This window comes from Pituophis catenifer, unplaced genomic scaffold (genome assembly GCF_029215685.1).
Source record: "Pituophis catenifer annectens isolate HBS135680 unplaced genomic scaffold, rPitCat1.0.hap2 SCAF_13, whole genome shotgun sequence".
NCBI classification, from domain to species: Eukaryota; Metazoa; Chordata; class Lepidosauria; order Squamata; family Colubridae; genus Pituophis; species Pituophis catenifer.
Genome location: NW_027256893.1, coordinates 24,329,599 through 24,348,371, shown reverse-complemented (window position 1 = coordinate 24,348,371; position 18,773 = coordinate 24,329,599). Strand labels below are relative to the sequence as shown.

General features: G+C 53.1%; 1 protein-coding gene across 1 annotated transcript in view; it reads left to right on the top strand.

Annotated features, from left to right (window-relative positions):
- Positions 1-665: 665 nt before the first annotated feature.
- GSE1 (Gse1 coiled-coil protein) overlaps positions 666-18,773 on the top strand; it is a 233,702-nt gene continuing 215,594 nt past the window's right edge. The window contains exon 1 of the mRNA XM_070952873.1: positions 666-1,670. Coding sequence (XP_070808974.1) covers positions 666-1,670 — 1,005 coding nt within the window. The remainder of the gene's footprint in view (positions 1,671-18,773) is intronic.

The following is an 18,773-nucleotide window of genomic DNA, read 5'->3' as shown; positions in this document are numbered from 1 at the left end:
CCGCGGCGCCGCCCGACGACGACTCGCTCTCCTCGCTCTCGGACGCCGAGACCCTGTCGGAGCCCGAGCCGCGCTTCCCCGCCAGCCCCGAGGAGCGGAAGAGGCCGGGCGCGCCTCTGCCCGCTCGGCCCCGCCAGGGGAGCCAGCTGCGGCCGGCCCCGGAAGAGGCGGCGGCGGCGGCGATCCCCTTTCACCCGGGGAACGGGCTGCCACTGGCTCCCAAGCCTCGCAGGAAGCGGCCGCGGCCGGTGCGGCGCCGGGCAAGCGGGGAGCCTCGGTGGAGCGCGGCCATGGACGGCTTGGGACGGTCGCCGGCGGCGCAGCCCGGCTTGGAAGCGAGGCGAGCGGAGGGGGCGCCGTCCGACCGCTGCTCGTCGGAGGAGAGCGAGATCAACATCACCAGCGACGAGGAGCCCCGGACGGCGCCCAGCAGCAGCAGCAGCAGCACCGGGGCAGCCTCGGCGAGGGGGGCCGGCCTGGCCTGCTACGTCTGCGGCTCCCCCCTGGCGCCGGGCTCGCAGCAGCGCATCCACGTGCAGAAGCAGGAGAGAGCCTCGACGGCGCCCTTCTTCCCCTTCCTCTGGCTGCACAGCCCACCGCCCGGCGCCCTCCCGCTCAGCCCCGCCGGCAGCGCCCTGGTCTGCCCTGCCTGCCACGCCTCCCTCATGCAGCAGTGGCACAGCTTCGAGGGCGCTGACGTGCCCGTCCTGCAGCGGCTCTACGTGGTGCCCCTGGCAGCCGCCCAGCCCCGGAGGGCCGGGCTGACCAGAGAGGAAGGGCCCCCGGGGGCCCCGCTGCCCCGCTCGCCAGAAGTCTGCTACCTCTGCGGGGAGGACTGCACCCAGGACTGGCGCCCCGTCTCGGCCAAAGCCCCCAACGGCAGCTCCAAGGCAGCCATGCACTTCCCCTTCCTCAGCCACCTGCCCTGCCCGCCGCGGGCCAAGGGGCCGGACCAGCGCTGTCAGGTGCGCAGCTGTCCCCGCTGCTACCTGGTACTGCAGGACTTGTGGGCCACTTACCGCGCCTGTCGTAACGAACAATGCATCACTTCCGTGCAGAGCTTCCTGGGCAGGTACCAGCAGGTCTTTGCCGCTGTTGGGGAGGCTGAGGCCACGGCCAGGACCCCAAGCTTGACCCAGACAGGCCTGACCTCCGGCTGCTACATCTGCGGTGCCCAGCTGGGCCCTGGCAAGGAGTTCCAAGTCAGTGTCAACCCTGCTGCGGGCCGCTTTGGTGAAAAGGAGCCCTTTTTCCCTTTCCTGGCAGTCTATCCGCCAGCTCCACGGGCCAGGCCAGCCGACGCCACAGGGATCGTGGCCACCTGCATGCTGTGCTACCATGACCTCCTGGCCCAGTGGCTGCAGCATGAACAGGGCAGCGCCCAGCACCCCAGCAGCGCCTGGTCCCGGCAGTACAAGGTGGACACCTTTGCTTGCTTCTTCTGCCGTCAAGAGAAGAAACGGCACCTTGGATTAAGAGCGGTGCCAGTGACCCGGCTGCCCGTCTTCTTGGGCTCCTTCCGGGGTCCAGGCACCTTGCTGGTGGACGATGGCAAGCGGCTGAGCATTGGCGCATGCCCCGAGTGCGCTGTGCTGGTGCTGGCAGGCAAGTCGGCCGTGGCCAGGGATCTTTTGGCTCTGCCCACAACTGCGCCTCTGTCTCTCCAAAAGGTAAGCTTCTGGGTGGCCTTCTGATGGGACCTGATTCCTTGGCACTTCCGTTGGAAAGGCCGTGCCAGGCTGGGAGCCTTTGAGCCAAGATGTATCTCCAGCATCAAAGTTCAGGCAATGAATTTCTGTCCAGTGTGTGAGGACGCTGGAGCGTGTTACTACAAGAATACTTAACGTTACTACAACATAAGTGCCCAAAGTTGTCAAGACTTGCTTTTAAACAGGGGTGCTGCTCTGGGTTTGCATCCTGATCCTTTGGACCCTCCCCCCCCATTGCTTTCTAGCTCGGTGCCAGGCATCGTTTCTGGAGTCCCCAAAAGATGCTTTTTCAAGAGGCAACTAGTCTTTCTGAAAGTCCAGTTGCCTCTTGAAAAAGCACCTTTGGGATGGATAACTGTGACCTGGAGGACTCAGAATCTCCAGAGTCACCGTTTCTGGAGGGAGCCGAGAAAGGAGTAGGTGGGTCCCGTTTTGCTGGTCCATCTCAAGTCCTGCACAAGGCAGAGGTCCCTTGCAGTGCAATTGCCCAGCAAAGTCCCATGAGTCACAGTTGGCAGGTGAGGGTTTGAAGGAGATGCGCAGAACTTCCTTTCCGCCTCGTCCTGGGTTTGGGTCTTTTGCAGCAAAGGCTTTAAGGCAGGGGTGTTAAACTCAAGGCCTGGGGGCTGGATCCGGCCCATGATTAGATCTGGCCTGCGGGGCCACCCTGGAAATGGCGATGGACCGGCCCGCTGTGCCTCTGCCACAAAAATGGAGCTTGGGAGGGCCGCCCGTTTTCGCTGTCAGAGGGTTGCAGGAAGCCATTGCAGCCGAAAACGGAGCTAGGGAGCCCATTTTCTCTGGCAGAGCGCTCGGGCCACCATAGGCGCCCCCGAAATAGGTGATGTCGAGCTAGCCATGTCCACCCTGGCCACGCCCACTCCAGCCCCCCAAGGTCAAACACAACCCTGATGCGGCCCTCAATGAAATCGAGTTTGACACCCCTGCTTTAAGGGTTGCCTTCCGTTCTTTGCAAGAAAATGGTTTTTCTTGCAAAGAAAATGGCTCAGCTGTGAAGGCGAGGGGAGCACCAAAGGCAAACCTTGATGGACCCGGCTTGTCTTCCTTCTGGTTGCCCTCTTAAGAGAGCAAACAAGGAGACAAGAGTTCGTAGGGTTCCTTGGCTTGATTGCTCTGAGCAGCATCCTTAGGGGTCTTAGAGAGGGCTGTTTTGTTGACTGCAGAGAATGCTTTAAAAATAACACACAAACACACACACACTTACACACACACACACACACACAGGGCTGCCCTCCCTGCAGTAGCCTCCACTCTTCACAACACTCTTCCCACAGACACCTGTAGTCCTTATCCTGTTCACCTTCCATAATATTGAAAAATGCTTTGGTCCAGGTTGATTGAGGAATGACAGACACCCCATCATTATTGAGCCATAGATGTTTCCTCTCTGCTTGTATATTATTGGTTGCCTAGAGACCTTTGCGATAGCAACTTTTATGACCGTGACCAAGTGGAAAGGTCCAGGAATTATGGCCAGCCACCGTGGCCATGAAGGAAGAACATCTGGGGAGGACCTTGGACAGAAGCTGAGCTCCTCGGATGGCGCTATGGAGGAGGAGCATGAGGAAGGAGAGGCTTCTGGGAGTTTCTCTTCTGCTTTGAAGAACTTTGCAGTCCAGATTGGGGAAGCAGCCTGGTTCACTTAACAACCGGGCTGCTAACTAACTTATCAACTGCAGTGGGTCACAAGAAAGGTCACAAAAGGGGGCAAAGCTCACTTAAGGAGTGTCCCGCTTAACAGCAAAAAATTGGGGCTCCGTTGTGGTCGTGAACTGAGGACCACTTGGATTTTCATGGCAGGGAGGGAGCTGTTTTTTCTGAAGCCCAGTGAGGGTCAACGCCTGACTCACTGCTGCTTGCTTTTCTTGCTTTGAGTTTTCCTTTCCCTCCCTGGATAATGTCATGAGTTCACACAGGACTGTGTGTGTGTGTGTGTGTGTGTGTGTGTGTGTGTGTGTGTGTGTGTGTGTTTTCTGTGCCAGACCAGGGAACAGGTGGTGCCAGAGGATCCCGGCCCCCTCCCGAAGTCTTGCAGAGCCTTGCCTGTCATCGCACGAATATCAGGCGGGAGACGTCCACATCTGTTTCCCTGCAGCATTTGTCATCGAGAAGGAAGGGGGTGGGAAGCTCCGATAAAGGCCGGCTTGCACCCTGAAGCCCATGGCTCCCTGCCCAACGGAGGAGGGCTCTGCTAGGAAGTCCGGTGGCCTTCTTGTTCCACCAACAAATAATGCCCCCACTTCGCAACTTTCCGGGAGGGAAGAAACGAAGGGTTGTGGGTCCCAGCCCCACGGTCCCTCCGCCCTTTGCTCTTTTCACAGATCGCCTGGCTGCCAAACAGCAGTTCCTGCTTATTTTGGCAGCCTGCGTCGGCATCTGTTTCAGGAAAGGCCCGTGAAAAATGGCCCATTCCACTCTGGCCTGACTCACCACAGGCTGCTCTTGACGCTCGCCTTCTGGGGGAAACCGGAGCCCGGTGAAGGGCCCCCGAGTTGGCACAAGACAAGACACCCTTAAAGGGCCAAACAAAGCATTGTGAATGTCAGAAAGCTTCGGGGGAGAGGCTCACCGAAGCCACGCCGTGTGGCCGGGAAGCTTGTTGGCCGTTTGGCTCCTTGGCTGGTTGGATATTTCGGCAGTGCAGCTTTTTGCTGGGTTTCCAGAAAACCTGGGCATCCGGGGTTCGAAGCATTGATCTGTTTATCCAGGCGCCGTTCCAATAATGCACAGCACCCAAGCATGGGATTAAGATTGTCATTGACCCCCAGGGCTGTCACGGAAGGCCACGGATTTTTGAGTTTACCTGGTTTCACTGCCCTCTGCTTCCACATTCTTAAGAGCTGGAAACTTGGTTGAAAAGAAAAATTAGGAGCCCAGAATGCTGCCTGGCCGATTGGGGGTCTCTATAACAGGCGTGATTGGCAGCCAAGAAGCACCAGGTCAAATAGCTGTGAGAAGGTTCAGTTGCCATGAAAGGCTGAAAGGCAGCCTTAGGCCTTGGCTCAAAAGCTGCCTGGTCCCCCCTTCCTAAAAAGAGAGGTTCTCTTGCATGGGTTTCTAGGACAGAAACTGGGATTTTCAGAAGGAAAATATATGTTGACATTTGTAGCTTCTTGACTGTGATAGGTAGGTAAGGTAGGTAGGTAGGTTAGGTAGGTAAGTAAGTAGGAAGGAAGGAAAGGAAAGGAAGGAAGGAAGGAAGGAAGGAAAGGGGACAGAGAGAGGGAGGAAGAAAAGAATGGAAAGGGGAGGGTGTGGGAGAAAGGGAAAGGGAAGGAAGGAAAGAAAAGACGAGACGAGGGAGGGAGGGAGAAAGAAGGAAGGAGGCTAGTTGAGAAAGGGAGAAAGGAGGGAGGGAAGGAGGGAGGAGAGAGGGAGGGAAGGAAGGAAGGAAAGAAGGGCAAGCAAGCTTCTATTTTATACTTATCAAGAGTCAAGGAGATCACTTGATGGTGGGGCCTCAGTGGGCCACGCAGCAAAGTGGGTCTTGATTTAATAGCCCCTCCTAATGGGGCTGAAGACGTGGGGATTTCCTCTTGTGCTCCAATCTCCATGAGGACAATTTGTGGGAAACTGAAGTCATTAAATGGAGAGAAGGGGGAGAATGTGGAGTTCTCCGGTCTGTTGGTGCGGCTGCATTTCCTCTGGTTGGCAGCCAAGCTCATTTCTGCATTTCTGAGCAGACTACAGCCCATCTGCTCTCTTGCTGGCATGGCACACTTACCCACCAAGGCCATTAAGGGCTGCAGTCTTGCAAATCGATGCAAAGGAAGCTGAGCAGACCACCAGGGAGAAGACCCCTCCTCAGCCCACCTGAGTGGAACATAAAGGGTGGGGGGCATGCCTTTGGTGGAAGCTCAGATGGACTTCCCAGGATAGCTGTGGACACCAATGAAGCCAAAAGTATGGAGACAGGAGTCTGCCAGAAAATGCTTTTGGAACATAAGAATTCTGCTGATATTGGAATTGCTAGAATAGAAGGGGAGGGAGAGTGGAGCTACGGTATCTGCCTCCCCCCACCACCCCTCCAAGCAGATAATCCTATGTTTGAAGCCTTAAAACTTTTTTTTTCAAACTTGGCCCCTTTAAGATGGGTGGACTTCAACTCCCAGAATTCCCCAGCTGGCTGGGGAATTCTGGGAGTTGATGTCCACCCATCTTAAAACTTCCCAGGGTTGGAAAAACACTGCCCTCAAAGGATCTTCCTGTTGTATAGATCCAGCCAGACAAAACAACTAAATAACAATTTCTCATCTTCCTTCTATTTAGAACGACACAACATTTACAAGCCATTTCTGGGAGAGAATTCAGGCGCTGCTTTGGCTAAATGTGAAATAGAGTTTTTTTAAAAAAATCCAGGAAGTGTTCCAAAAGAGGGGGCATCATTTGCACATACCTATAAGTCTACTCCAAAGAAAAGCTTCCCCTCATTGCAGTCACCCCTTTCCCTGCATGCCCAGAAGTGATCAATATATTTTGTGCAGCAAATCTCTGCAGGCAGCGTGATGTGCAAGATTTCCGTTCCTCAGTTGCATGTAAAATTCTAGGAATTTATAGGGATAACTAGGCTCACTCTTAAATCTCTTGGCTCTGCTTTTAGATGTTGCTCAAGCAACTAAAAACCTGTTGAAATATTCTCCATTGTCGGTACTGTTGTTTATTCAAAAAGGAAGCGTACAGATTGAGCTGGTTAATTTACCATTATCCTGTTCCTTTTGCCTTTATTTGGGAAACAGACGTCCCCTGAGCCTGCGTAGATTTCCTGAGATGCAAACTAAATAACAAAAGCCAAAGAAATGAGAGAACATGAGTACTAAGTCTTCAGAGCAACTGATGGATTTAAATTACCTTTTCTTTTGGTGTATCATTGCCCTTTGGAAAACATTTTATTTTATGATTCCAGAGGCTTCAGGGTTGGGGTCCTAGACGGTTAATGACAGTTGGTGGGTTTGATTTTCCTGGAGAGCTTCTCGGCTGTCCACAAGAGAAAATGGTCCTTGGGTGGATTCAAAGCCTGGCATGGGAGCCAACGAAGACAGATTGCCCATTCATGGAGACTTAAAGGAAGGAATTGACCTGTCTGCTAATCTCACTGTTAAGTTGCTGCAACCGTTGCCCTGGCCTGCACAGGCTGCCTTTGTTGTCTTTGGGCTGACTCTTTGGGTTGGGACAAGGGGTGTGGGTGTGGGTGAGAGAGAGAGAGAGACTGACGGACAAACAGACAGACATACAGGCTGGGGTTTCCTTCTCCAACAGCTGGAAAGGGGAGAAGTCTGCAAAATCTCAAACTGAGAGGACTCGCAGCTGATAGACGCAGAGCTGCTGCAGCAGAATAAGAGAATGCCAGAGTTGGAAGGGGCTTTAGAGATCTAATCCAGTGTTTCTCAACCGTGGCCGCTGGACGATGTGTGGACTTCAACTCCCAGAATTCCCCAGGCTGGGGAATTCTGGGAGTTGAAGTCCACACATCGTCCAGCGGCTACGGTTGAGAAACACTGTTCTAATCCAAGCACCCGCACAAGAGAGAGACCCAATTTTTAGGGCGTGTCAAAATTTTTCAGCTTTCAATTTCCAAACCTTAGGGGTGCTCAAATGTTGTGACATGCCTTGGGGATTGTAAAGATATTTTGGTTCCTTTAAAATAACTTAGATATGCTTGATAAATAACTATATAAATATCACAACTTTTAAACATTTTGTTTCTTTCATTTGATGCCATTCCAGACAAATGGTTATCCAACCTCTTCTTTAAAACTTCCAGTGTTGGAGCACCCACAGCTTCTGGAGGCAGACGGTTCCACTGGTTAATTGTTCTCACTGTCGGGAAATTTCTCCTTAGTTCTAGGCTGCTTCTCTCCTGGATGAGTTTCCATCCGTTGCTTCTTGTCCTGCCTTCAGATGAAGGCAGCACCAATGTCTCACCCTCAAAATTGCACCCACCCTGATGCAAATCTTTCAGAACCACCCTGGCGTTTGACCCGGGCAGGATTCAGCTTCCCGAAACCACTTTCTTTGCTTTTGGGACAGGGGGACCTAGAGCTTTTTTGGAAACTTTCTTTGCTTTGGGACGGCTTTTACTTTTAAGCCTCCTCTCCTTCTGGAAGCCGCTTAGAACCTTCTGGGTTTTCACCAGCTCAGAACCACATGAATAAACGACCCTCATTGATCTTGTTTCCGAAACTCGGCTGCCTGTTGAGTTGCAAGTTCAGCCGGGTTTGCCTTGGAGTCGATGCTTTAGATGCCCAGCTGGAAACCAATGCTCTCCTTGCAAAAGCCCCCCCCCCCTCGGGCTCTCGGCTCTTGTTTTTCCTTTTCCCGGCTGAAGAGACGGTCACATGCTTGTCCCGTGGGGCTTCCTGACCCTGCTGGAGGCTGTGTGTGTGTGTATGTGTGTGTGTGTGTGTGTAGAGGGGAGGGCCACTTTTGCTGCCTCCTTAGGAGTAGATGGGACAAAGGTCTCTTCCTGCAGGGGGACCTTTGCTGCCTGGTTGCAGCTGATGTTGGGGGGGGCACTCTGGTGGTGCGAATAACAATTGACCCATCACTGGCACGGATGGTTAAGAGGGGTCCTCTCCTTGTAGACCTTTGGCCTTTGTCCTTGTCTCTGCTGGCTGCAGTCCATCTCTCTCTCTCTCCTCTTTCTCTCTTCCTCCCCCTGCTGTCTCTCCATCCCTCATTGCTCTCTTTCTTTCTCTCTCTCTTTTCCTCTCTCCCTCTCCTCTTTCTCTCCTCTCTCTTTCTTTCTTTCTCTCTCTCTTTCTCTTCCTCCCCCTGTTGTCCCTCCATCCCTCATCTCTCTTTCTCTCCTCCCTCTCTCTTTCTCTTCCTCTCCCTGCTGTCCCTCCATCCCTCATCTCTCTCTTTCTCTCCTCTCTCTTTCTCTTCCTCCCACTGCTGTCCCTCTATCCCTCATTGCTCTCTTTCTTTCTCTCTCTCTTTTCCTCTCTCCCTCTCCTCTTTCTCTCCTCTCTCTCTCTCTCTCTCTCTCTCTTTTCCTCCCCCTGCTATCCCTCCATCCCTCATCTCTCTTTCTCTCCTCTCTCTCTTCCTCTTCCTCTCCCTGCTGTCCCTCCATCCCTCATCTCTCTTTCTCTCCTGTCTCTCTTTCTCTTCCTCCCCCTGCTGTCCCTCCATCCCTCGTCCTCCATCAACAGCTGTGTTGTCCAGAAGAAAAAAAAAAGGGGGGGAAAACTTTTCTGAAAGGACAGCCTACGTGCCTATTTGCATATTTCTGCATGCAGGAGGCTCAGTATGCAAAGCCCCCCTCCCCTCCCCTCCCCGCAGGAGACTTCAGCTGTTCCTCCTCCGTTGATCTCTCCTTCTGCAGCTTGCAACCAGGAGGCAGCTGCCCTCGCTTGGGGACACACACCGCCCGGGAGGGTGCCTGCCAGGCCTTTCTGGTGCACTGGGGCAGGTTGTGGGTTTGCCAGGCTTTGTGGCTCTGGCCCCCCAAACTGTGGGGGGGGGGAGACTCTTCCTTTTGGCCCCTGGAAAGGCATTGCATGTCCCTCCCATGCTGCACAGCCTTTGGGGGTGGGATTCAGCACCCCTGGAGGAGGAGGACCCCTCCCCCTTTTGAGTTGGACTGGGGTGGAAAATGCCGGGAACAATTTGTCTTTGTTGCCCTTTGAACTTGAACAGGTCAAGAGTGCCTCTTCTCTAGAAGCTGCACAAAGACCTTTAGCCTTTGACTGCTTTGGGGGGCTCCGTTGACCGGCTGCCCTACTTTGTGGGAGGGCAGCATGCAAACCTCTCTCCCCCCCCTTACAGCCCCTGCCCCCCCCCCCCCGCATTATTTCCAGCCTGGGTCAGCTGGCTGAGGGACGAAGGGTTAAACTCCCCCTCCCTCTTTTGGAGCTCCAGGCAGCATCTTTTGGCTTCACCCTCTGCAAATCCACCCCCCCATGGGAGACCCACCGGGACCCTCTGGCCAGTGCTGTGCATTCTAAGCACACTCAGCTCCGCCCCTGAGCACCTTTGGCCCCGCCCCTGGGATTGTACGGCTTGCTCGGGATTGTACAGGTAGTCCTCGATTTACGACCACAAATGGAGCCTAAAATCATATCTGTTGTTAGGTGAAACCTTGGCTGAGTGAGTTTCGCCCCAACCTTTCTTGCCACCATTGTTGTTTTTTTGTTTTTTTTAATAAATTTTTATTAGAGTATAAATATTAAAAAAACATAACATAACATACACACAACAAACATTTACACAACATATAAACAAAAGAAATTATGTTTCTTTCTTTCTTTCTAAGCATTGTTTCAAAGTGGCATTCTGCTTGTTATATATTTCCTCACCTCTCCTTAGTGTAATCACATTTTGCCACCATTGTTAAGCAAATTACTGCAGGGGATAAGTTAGTCATCTGGTTGTTAAGTGAATCCGGCTTCCCGCATGGATTTTGCAGGTTGCTAAAAGGGACACTGCAAACGGTCATAAATATGAGTCAGTTGCCAAATGTCTGAATTTTGGTCACATGTCCATGGGGATGCTTCAGCAGTGAGTCGCTTTTTTCAGTTGTAACTTTGAATGGTCACTAACCGAACCATTGTAAGCCCAGGTCTCTCCCTGTACACCGTCTGGCTCTTCCCTTCCCTGCCTCCGTTTCCTCGGCAGAGCCGTGGGGCGAATTCTCCTCCTTCCCGGTGGTTCCTGGCCAGGCCGAGCTGTGTTTCTCCTCCAGTGCCGTTTTTGGCAGAGGTGCATAGCCGTGTGCAGCCAAAGCATTTTTCTGGCCGGGACGGAGTGGCGGCACAGCCCAGTCCTTTCTCCGCTCCAGGGAGAAGGAAGAGCCAAAACGAGGCTTCCTCGTCCAGAGGCCCTTCCACCTCCCCTGCAGTGGGTCTTTCCTGCCTCCCCCCCCACCCGCTTTTCCTTCCAAGAACAGCCCCCCCCACCCCCCAAAGCACATCACCCATTGTCTTTCTCCCTCTGCATTCTTTCCTGCTGCTTTGTGATGGGACGGGTGCCCTTGTGTGAGTTTTTACGATGGGGGAAAAAAAAAAAGAGAGATGCAATTTGCCTTACTTCGCTTTCATCCTTCTTGCCGTTTTCAGTAACAGGAACAGAGTTGGAAGGGACCTTGGAGGTCATCTAGTCCAACCCCCTGCTCACGCAGACCTACACTAGGGATTCGAACCGCCGACCTTTCTGATTGACAAGCTCAGCATCTTAGCCACTGAGTCTCCTCCTTTAGCTGTTGCTTATTGGCCTTCGACCCCCACCCCAAGAGCCCCAAACTCACCTGTGTGGGCTCAAGTCCTTGATTTAACAACTTAACAACGGTTCATTTAGTGACTGTTTGAACGGCACTGAAAAAAGTGACTTAGGACCATTTCCCACACTTTTACGACTGTTGTAGCCTCCCCATGGGTACATGGTCAAAATTCAGACGCTAAGCAAGACTTTCGAAGAGCCTCGGTCAGTCTGGGTGGGGGTCTCTCTACCCGCAATCCTGTGCGATTGCTCGACGGCGACAATCGGAATTCTCTCTGTCCTCAGTAGCAATGTAAACGAGTTGGAAGGGACCATGGAGGTCTTCTAGTCTAACCACCTGCTCGACCTTCTACCATGCTGGACAAAGGGCTCTCCAACCTCTTCTTAGAAGCTTCCAGGGATGGAGCACCCACGAGGACCTAGCAAAACATTTTGGCTGAACTTCATCCCCGATGGAGAGGCGTTCTTCAAACTTGGCAATTTTGCAACGGGTGGCCTTCGATTCCCAGAATTCTGGGAGTTGGAAGTCCAACCCATCGTAAAGTTGTCAAGTTTGAAGAACATCCGCTCCAGAGAAGCTGCGGAGATATGAAGGACCATCCTTTGATTCCCTGCGATGGGCCTAATTTGGCCTTGGATCAGCTGTGACACCTGCTCCCTTGCACCCAGGGCCAGATGGGACCGAAACCCCTTGTCTCCTGCTTGGCCAAGAGGCCGCTTTTTTTAATCCCTTCCTTCCCTTTAGACCAGGGGTGAAATGTAAAATTTGTTACTACCGGTTCTGTGGGCGTGGCTTGGTGGGGGGGGGTGTTTAATGTGACTGGGTGGGCGTGGCCAACTTTTTAAAAAAAGTTTTTTAAAAAAACCTCGGCCGAAGAGGTTATAAAGCAAATGCTTTTAAAAGCCTCTGACGATCCCAGCTGAGTTGCCTGATCTCAGAGGCTTTTTTTTTTTTTAACTTTTAAAAGCATTTTTTTGGCCGAAGAGGTGCAGGGATTTTTGCTACTGGTTCTCCGAACCACCCGCTGCCATCCCTACCGGATTGGGTGATCCGGTCGGAACCGGGAGCATTTCACCCCTGCTTTAGACCCCATCTTTGGTGGCGGTTGATGAAAAGAGCCGTGTCTTGGACCAGAGATCCCCCCGGGGGATGAAAGTGGTGGCCCCAGAGGGTGGTCCGGTCCGGTTCCCCCTCTGGTTGGAGGAAGGAGGACAGCCACAGGGGCTGCTGGGAGCGTTTGGCTGTGAGAGGCACCGGAGGCTCCAGGCAGGCGAGCAGGCGTCCGCGCAGATGGAAACTTGATTACCCACAGCTCAACAGATTGTTTGACTTATTTTAAAATCAAGCAGATGGCTGCAACAGGAGTTTGTTTAAGTTCAGCGCTGAACTGGGCCAGTGGCCAGTGTTCCCGGAGCAGGCCTGCCTGCCAAAAGGACTTGGGTCATCGACAAACCACCTCTCTCTCTCTCTCCCTCCCCCCCCCCCGCATGCTACACACACACACACACACACACACACACACACACACACTCCTACTCCTCCTCTCTTTCCCGCAGTTCTTCTGTTCTTCGCTTCCCCCTGTTTTCAATGTTTGGCTCCTTCCATGAGAAGCCTCTTCTTTCCTTTCGCAGAGCATAGCACAACGGGTGGGAAGGGGACCTTGAAGGTCTTCTAGTCCAACCCCCTGTTTCTGCCTGCCCCCCCCTTTTGGGGGGGTTGCTTTCAGTTCTAAAAAAGCTTCTTGGATGAGGAGTCCAGTTGCCTTTTGAAAAAGCACCTTTGGGCCCCCTTCCTGGGTTGGAATCGAGGCCTGGGGTTCCCAGACCCCCTCAGAAGCCCCCTCCCCCCATCTTGGGTGCCTGCCCTGGGCCGGCGGGGGTGGGGGGTGGGCAGGCAGGCACAGGCTTGCTCCCTTGCAGAAGCCCAGGCTCTTGAGATACAAGGTGTCCCTCAAACACAGAGTAAGGACAGGAGAGAGTCTTGGGAAGTCGCAGCTTGGCTCAACCTGAAATTCTCGCTGAGCAGCTGACAGGGGATTCATTGCTGTTGATGGAAGGTGCTGGATTGGGGGCGGTGACTGGTGGGAAAAGGAAGGGGCCACTGTGGGGGGGTGGGTGAGATGAGATGATGGCTTGATGGCACCTGAACCTCGAAACTGGGTTTGTGGAACTCAAATAATATCTAGGTTGCAGTTGGTTGTCTACCTTTTGTACAGCTTTCCTGTGGTTCCTTGAGCGGATTTGCCAGCTCAGCCCCTGCAATTTGTAAAGTGTGATTTACTTAAGCAGGTTGTGGGTACCCAGCGCCTGGAGGCTCCAGCCAACCACACTTTTATAAACCATGGCTTAATGCAGCCAGCTGAATAAACAATGCAAAAGAAAAAAGTTGTTTGGACACACCTTGATGTCTTTAGGACAGTTGGAGATCCCCGGTATAGAGGCTCCTGCCTGAGCCGAGGGTTGGACTAGAAGACCTCCGAGGTCCCTTCCAACTCGGTTATTCTGTATTCTGTATACTTTCCAGCCCCCGACGACGTCACTTTGCAGCAGGAATGCCATCTATGTGGTCGTTTTTCCCAAAGCCACAATGTGGGGGTGACTCAGTGGAGGCTCCAGCTCCAGTCCTTGTTTGTTTCATCCCAACATGATGAGGAAACGCCAGGCATGAGGTTCACCCGGAGCGAAAACCAAACCCAGGCCTTTATTATGGGTTACCCCAAAGAAGGCGTCTGCTCGGGGTCACCCAAGGACTGGGATGAGTCACACATCAACTTGTCTTCTTCCCTTGCTTTGCCCCACCTGGTGGGAGCATCAAATAGGGAGGCCAAGCCTTCACCCCGGAGCAGGGATGTCCTCCCCTCCCGCCGATCTCTAACCTGCCCGTAACTCACTAGGTCCTTCTGGAGCAGCTCAAACCTCTGCCCTCTTCCTCGCCTACTTCCAACATCTGTTCCTTCCTGCCATGAGATCCCCCAGATGTCCATCCGGCTTGAGCTGAAGGTGGCTTCTTAACCCAGATAATCCAGATCAGCCTTTTCCCCAATCCGGGTTGTGTCTGCAACTTGCAGCCTTAAAACCCCGGAGCAGATCAGGTTGGAAAGAGGGGAGAGCGGAGCTTCTCAATCCCAGCAGCTCCAAGATGGGTGGGCTTCACTTCCTAGCAAGTGGGGGGGAGGGGAGAGGATTCTGGGAGTTGAACTCCACCCGTCTTCAATTGAGGTTGAGAAAAACTGTGTTTTAGAGCCTTCTAAGAGAGATTTCCAGTGCAGCTAAACCCTTTTGCAAAGTCGTGCTTGTTTCTCCCCTGGGCTGATATTCTCCTGGGGACCCCAGCCTCAGCCTGTGTCCATGTGGGCCTGGAGGGGACCCTTTTTTGGCTCTTAATCTAGAGCCGTTTATCATCAGCAGATAAGGAAGGGAGGAAGGAAAGAAGGAAGAACGAGAGAGAAGGGAGGAAGGGAGGAAGAAAGGAAGGAAGGAAAGAAGGAAGGATGAGAGAGAAGGAAGGGAGGAAGGGAGGAAGGAAGGGGAAGGGGGAGAGGGAGGAAAAGGGGAGGAAGGAAGGAAGGAAAGAAGGAAGGATGAGAGAGAAGGAAGGGAGGAAGGAAGGGGAAGGGGAGAGAGGGAGGAAAAAGGGAGGAAGGAAAGAAGGAAGGATGAGAGAGAAGGAAGGGAGAAAGGAAGGGGGAAGGGGTAGAAAGAGAGGAAGAAAGAGTCAAATAAAAGGAAAGGAAGGGAGGAAGGAAGGAGAGGGAGGGAGGAGAGCTGGGCAGGCAGGCGAGGTGCAGTAGCGGCGGTGAGGCTGGCTCAGAAACAGGCCTGCCTTTTTCCAACGTGTTTGCAAATCCCCACCAGCTGGGGGGATTAGAGGCAGCATCTGGCTTGCTTTATAATATTTAAAACAAAGAGGGTTGCAGGCGCCGAGATGGGGCAGGCGGTAATTGGAAGGCTGCTGGTAGAGGTGAAATGCTGGGAAAATATGCGGTGATAACAGCAGACACAACCCCCCTTCTTTTATTCCCCCCCCTTTCCGTGGGGCTTTTTAGTGGCCCATAAAGCAGACTTGAGCTGAGCTGGCTTCATTGGCAAGGACTCAACTGAGAAAGGAGGGGGGGGGCCGGGGCGGTGGCCGACTGGGACTGTCAGGCAGGCCAGCCTCCCTTTTGTGGAAGGAGCAAGCTCCTATAAACGCGTGCAGAGTGCCTTCCTCCCTTCCTGACCTAACTGGGACCCTGTGGGGTGGAAGGATTCCGCTCGGCTGATGTGCCTTGGACCCAATGATAGTCTACCTCTTCAGTTGCAAAGCTAGGAAGATGCACAAACAGATGCCTCTATCGGAACGTTAACAGAATAACAAGAGTTGGAAGGGACCTTGGAGGTCTTCTAGTCCAGCCCCCTGTTCAAGCAGGAAACCCTGCCTCCATCATTTCAGACAAACGGTCTGATCTCTTCTTAAAAACATCCAAGGATGAAGCGCCCACAACTTCCGAAGGCAGGTCATTCCTCACCGTTAGGAAATTTCTGCTTCTAGGTTGGACCTCTCCTTGAATAGTTTCCATCCCCTGTTTCTTGTCCTGCCCTCTGTTCCTTTGGACAATCGAATAGAATAACAAGGTTGGAAGGGACGTTGTAGGTCATCTAGTCCAACCCCCTGCTCAATCTTGGGGTTGAAGCCCCTCTTCTTTGTGGCAGCCCCTCAAATATTGGAATGCTGCTGTCGTGTCACTCCCAGTCAGTGGTGAAATCCATTTTTTTTTTACTACCGGTTCTGTGGGCGTGGCTTAGTGGGCATGGCAAGGGAAGGATACTGCAAAATCTCCATTCCCACCCCGCTCCAGGGGAAGGATACTGCAAAATCTCCATTCCCACCCCACTCTGGGGCCAGCCAGAGGTGGTATTTGCCGGTTCTCCGAACTGCTCAAAATTTCCGCTACCGGTTCTCCAGAACCTGTTGGATTTCACCCCTGTGTCCTAGTCCTTCTTTTCATTAAAGATGGTTGCGCATGATAAGAGGATGTCCCACCATCCCATTTAGAAGTGGGTCTTTCAAATCCAACTTTGAAGATGGTGGTTCTTGGTATTTGCAGCACAAGCCAAGATGGCTTGGCCCAGGTTAGAGTGCCTTCCATTGGAGCAGAACTTTGCAGAACACAGTTTGACAGAGGCCAGGAAACCCAGTTTGCCTGAGGATCCTTGGATAAGTTGGGGGCCTCTGACTTGGTTCACCCCCTCCTCTAAGCCAGCCTCTCTTCTGAAATTTACTTTTTCCAAAGGCTGAATTTGGACAGCGGTTCCAGGGTTATCCCCTTTGGCCTGGAGCAGGGGTCTCCAACCTTGGCCACTTTAAGCCTGGAGGACTTCAATTCCCAGAATTCCCCAGCCAGCAAAGCTGGCTGGGGAATTCTGGGAGTTGAAGTCCACCCATCTGAAAGATGCCCAGTTTGAGAAAAACACTGTGCTGGAGCTTATTTGGCTATGCATGATAGGTGAATCCCTGCTTGAAGCCAATAAAACACAGCATGATGTGTGAATGAGACCCAGGTGGCTTGTTAAACAAATTGAGTTCAAGCTAACCCTGGCTTCGCTCTCAAGCCGCCTTTGTTTTGCCCTTGGACAGGAGAGAGAGAGAGAGAGAGAGAGACAGGATCGAGTCCTCCCCACTTTTAAGCCACAACATCCTGCAACATCCCGGGTTGCAGGGAGATCTTTGCCCCTTTTCCTCTCTGCCCACGGCGCCAGGGGCAGCATGGGCAACGGTGCCCCTCTCCTGCATCTGCCTCCCCTCCACCCTGGGACCCCGGCCGGCCCCCTTGGTGCCGTTCAAAGGAAGCCTCTTATTCTGAGGCAGTGGGGGGGTGGGGGGAGGGAAGCAGGCAGGGGATCCAATGGTGGCAGTGAGCCCGGCGTTTTGCTAAGATGCTTATTTTTCACCACTTTCCCCCCCCCCCTCTCTCTCTCTCTCTCTCGATGCTTGAAGAATTCAGGAAGCCGAAGTGCAGCTTGTGCCAAGCCAGAGCTGTGCGGCTGCCAAAACCGAGCCTGTTTGCTCGGCTTGCTGGAGCCAGGGACTGACCTTGTTAGCTTAGAGGGCAGCTGCCTTATTTATGCAAACATCTGGTGCGAGGAAAGCCGGATAGGGCTCTCACTGTCTCCTTGCGCCTGACTTTGCGTTACCTTGCAGGAATGCCGGGGGGGGGGTGGCGGGCTTGGGGGGGGAGAGAGAGGCAGGCGGCACAGCTCCAAGAGGCTGGGAGCAAAGAGGGTGGGAGGCTGTCTCTCTCTCTCTCTCTCTCTGTGTGTTTGTGCATATGTGCGGAGGGTGAATCTGTGGGTGGTTTGACTGGAGCTTCTCTCTCTGCTGCAACCTTGCTCCAGCAAGATGGATCTGGATTGCATTTTGCAGCTTTCCGCCCTTAAAAAAATCGCTCTATTTTCCCCTCGGGTAGGGCTGCCGAGGTAACAGGTTTGTTTAGTGGCCGTTCGAAGTTACGACGACGCTGAATGAAGTTGCAGAGGCAAACAACAGGATGGAGACGAACCAAGGAGAGAAGCAATCTGGAATTAAGGAGAAACTTCCTGGCAGGGAGGACAATTAATCCGTGGAATCAATTCCCTCCGGAAGTTGAGGTTGCTCCATCACTGGAGGCTTTCAAGAAGAGATTGGACAGCTTTGTCTGAAATAGCACAGGGTCTCCTGGTTGAGCAGGGGGGGGGTTGGACTAGAAGACCTCCAAGGTCCCTTCCAGCTGATTGATTGATTGATTGATTGATTGATTGATTGAAAAAAGTGACGTGTGATCGTTCTTCACACTTATGACCATTACAGCGTCCCCAGGGTCACGTGACCAGAATTCAGACCCTTGGCAACTGACTCATGACGGTCACAGTGTCCCGGGGTCATGTGACCCCCTTTTGTGACCTTCTGAGAAGCAAAGTCAATGGAGAAGCCAGATTCACTTAGCAACTGCATTAACTTAACAACTGCAACTAACAATTGTAAAAAATGGGACAAAGCACTGTTGAGCCCAGAATTTCTGTTGCTGAACGAGATAATTGTTGCCTCGCTCAGCAACAGAAATTTTTGAGCTCCATACTGGTTGAAAGTCAAGGACTACTTGGGTGTGGACTCCAACTCCCAGAATCCCCCAGCCAGCATGCTGAATCCTGGGAGTTGAAGTCCACAAACTTCTTGAGGTTGAGAAACATGGATTTAATTCATGTAGGCTGCTAGCCTCTTCTGTGTGGCTTTTGTGGGTCTGGCCCCCTTGCAGTTTTCACCCCCTCCCCCCTTGCAAGGGGACAAAGCCTTGGAAAGTGGGATGGGGGGGAGGGGCAGGAGAAGTCCGGAGAAAGAGGGACAATCTCTGGTGTTTTCCTTTCTCTCTCTGTCTGGGGCACTTTGTTGTGGCTGCGTGGAGCCCCGAACGGGGAAGGGCAGGAATGCTTACAATCTTCCCCCAAGAGTGCCGCTGTCCCCCTCCAACAACCGAAGACCAGCTGCCTCTGATTTCCACCAAATTCCTTTCTCTCTGGCTCCCCACAGCCCCCCCCCTCCAGCCCCCCTCTGTCCTGCCCGGGAGAGTCCGCAGCCTCATTGTCTAAAGCTCCCGAAATGATTTATCTGGAAGATTCCTGGAGTCACAGGTCAAGGGGAAAAAAAAAAAAAATCAACGCTTTTTCCATCAAGAGTGGGAGAAGAGTTTGGCTCTATTATTCTTCCTTCCCCCACTTTCTTCCTAGTGTGCATGTAGAAAAACCTCCCCTTGCAAACTTCTGAGGTGAAGAAATTCCTGATGTGAGGGTCGGTCAGTGCCCAGGGGTGGG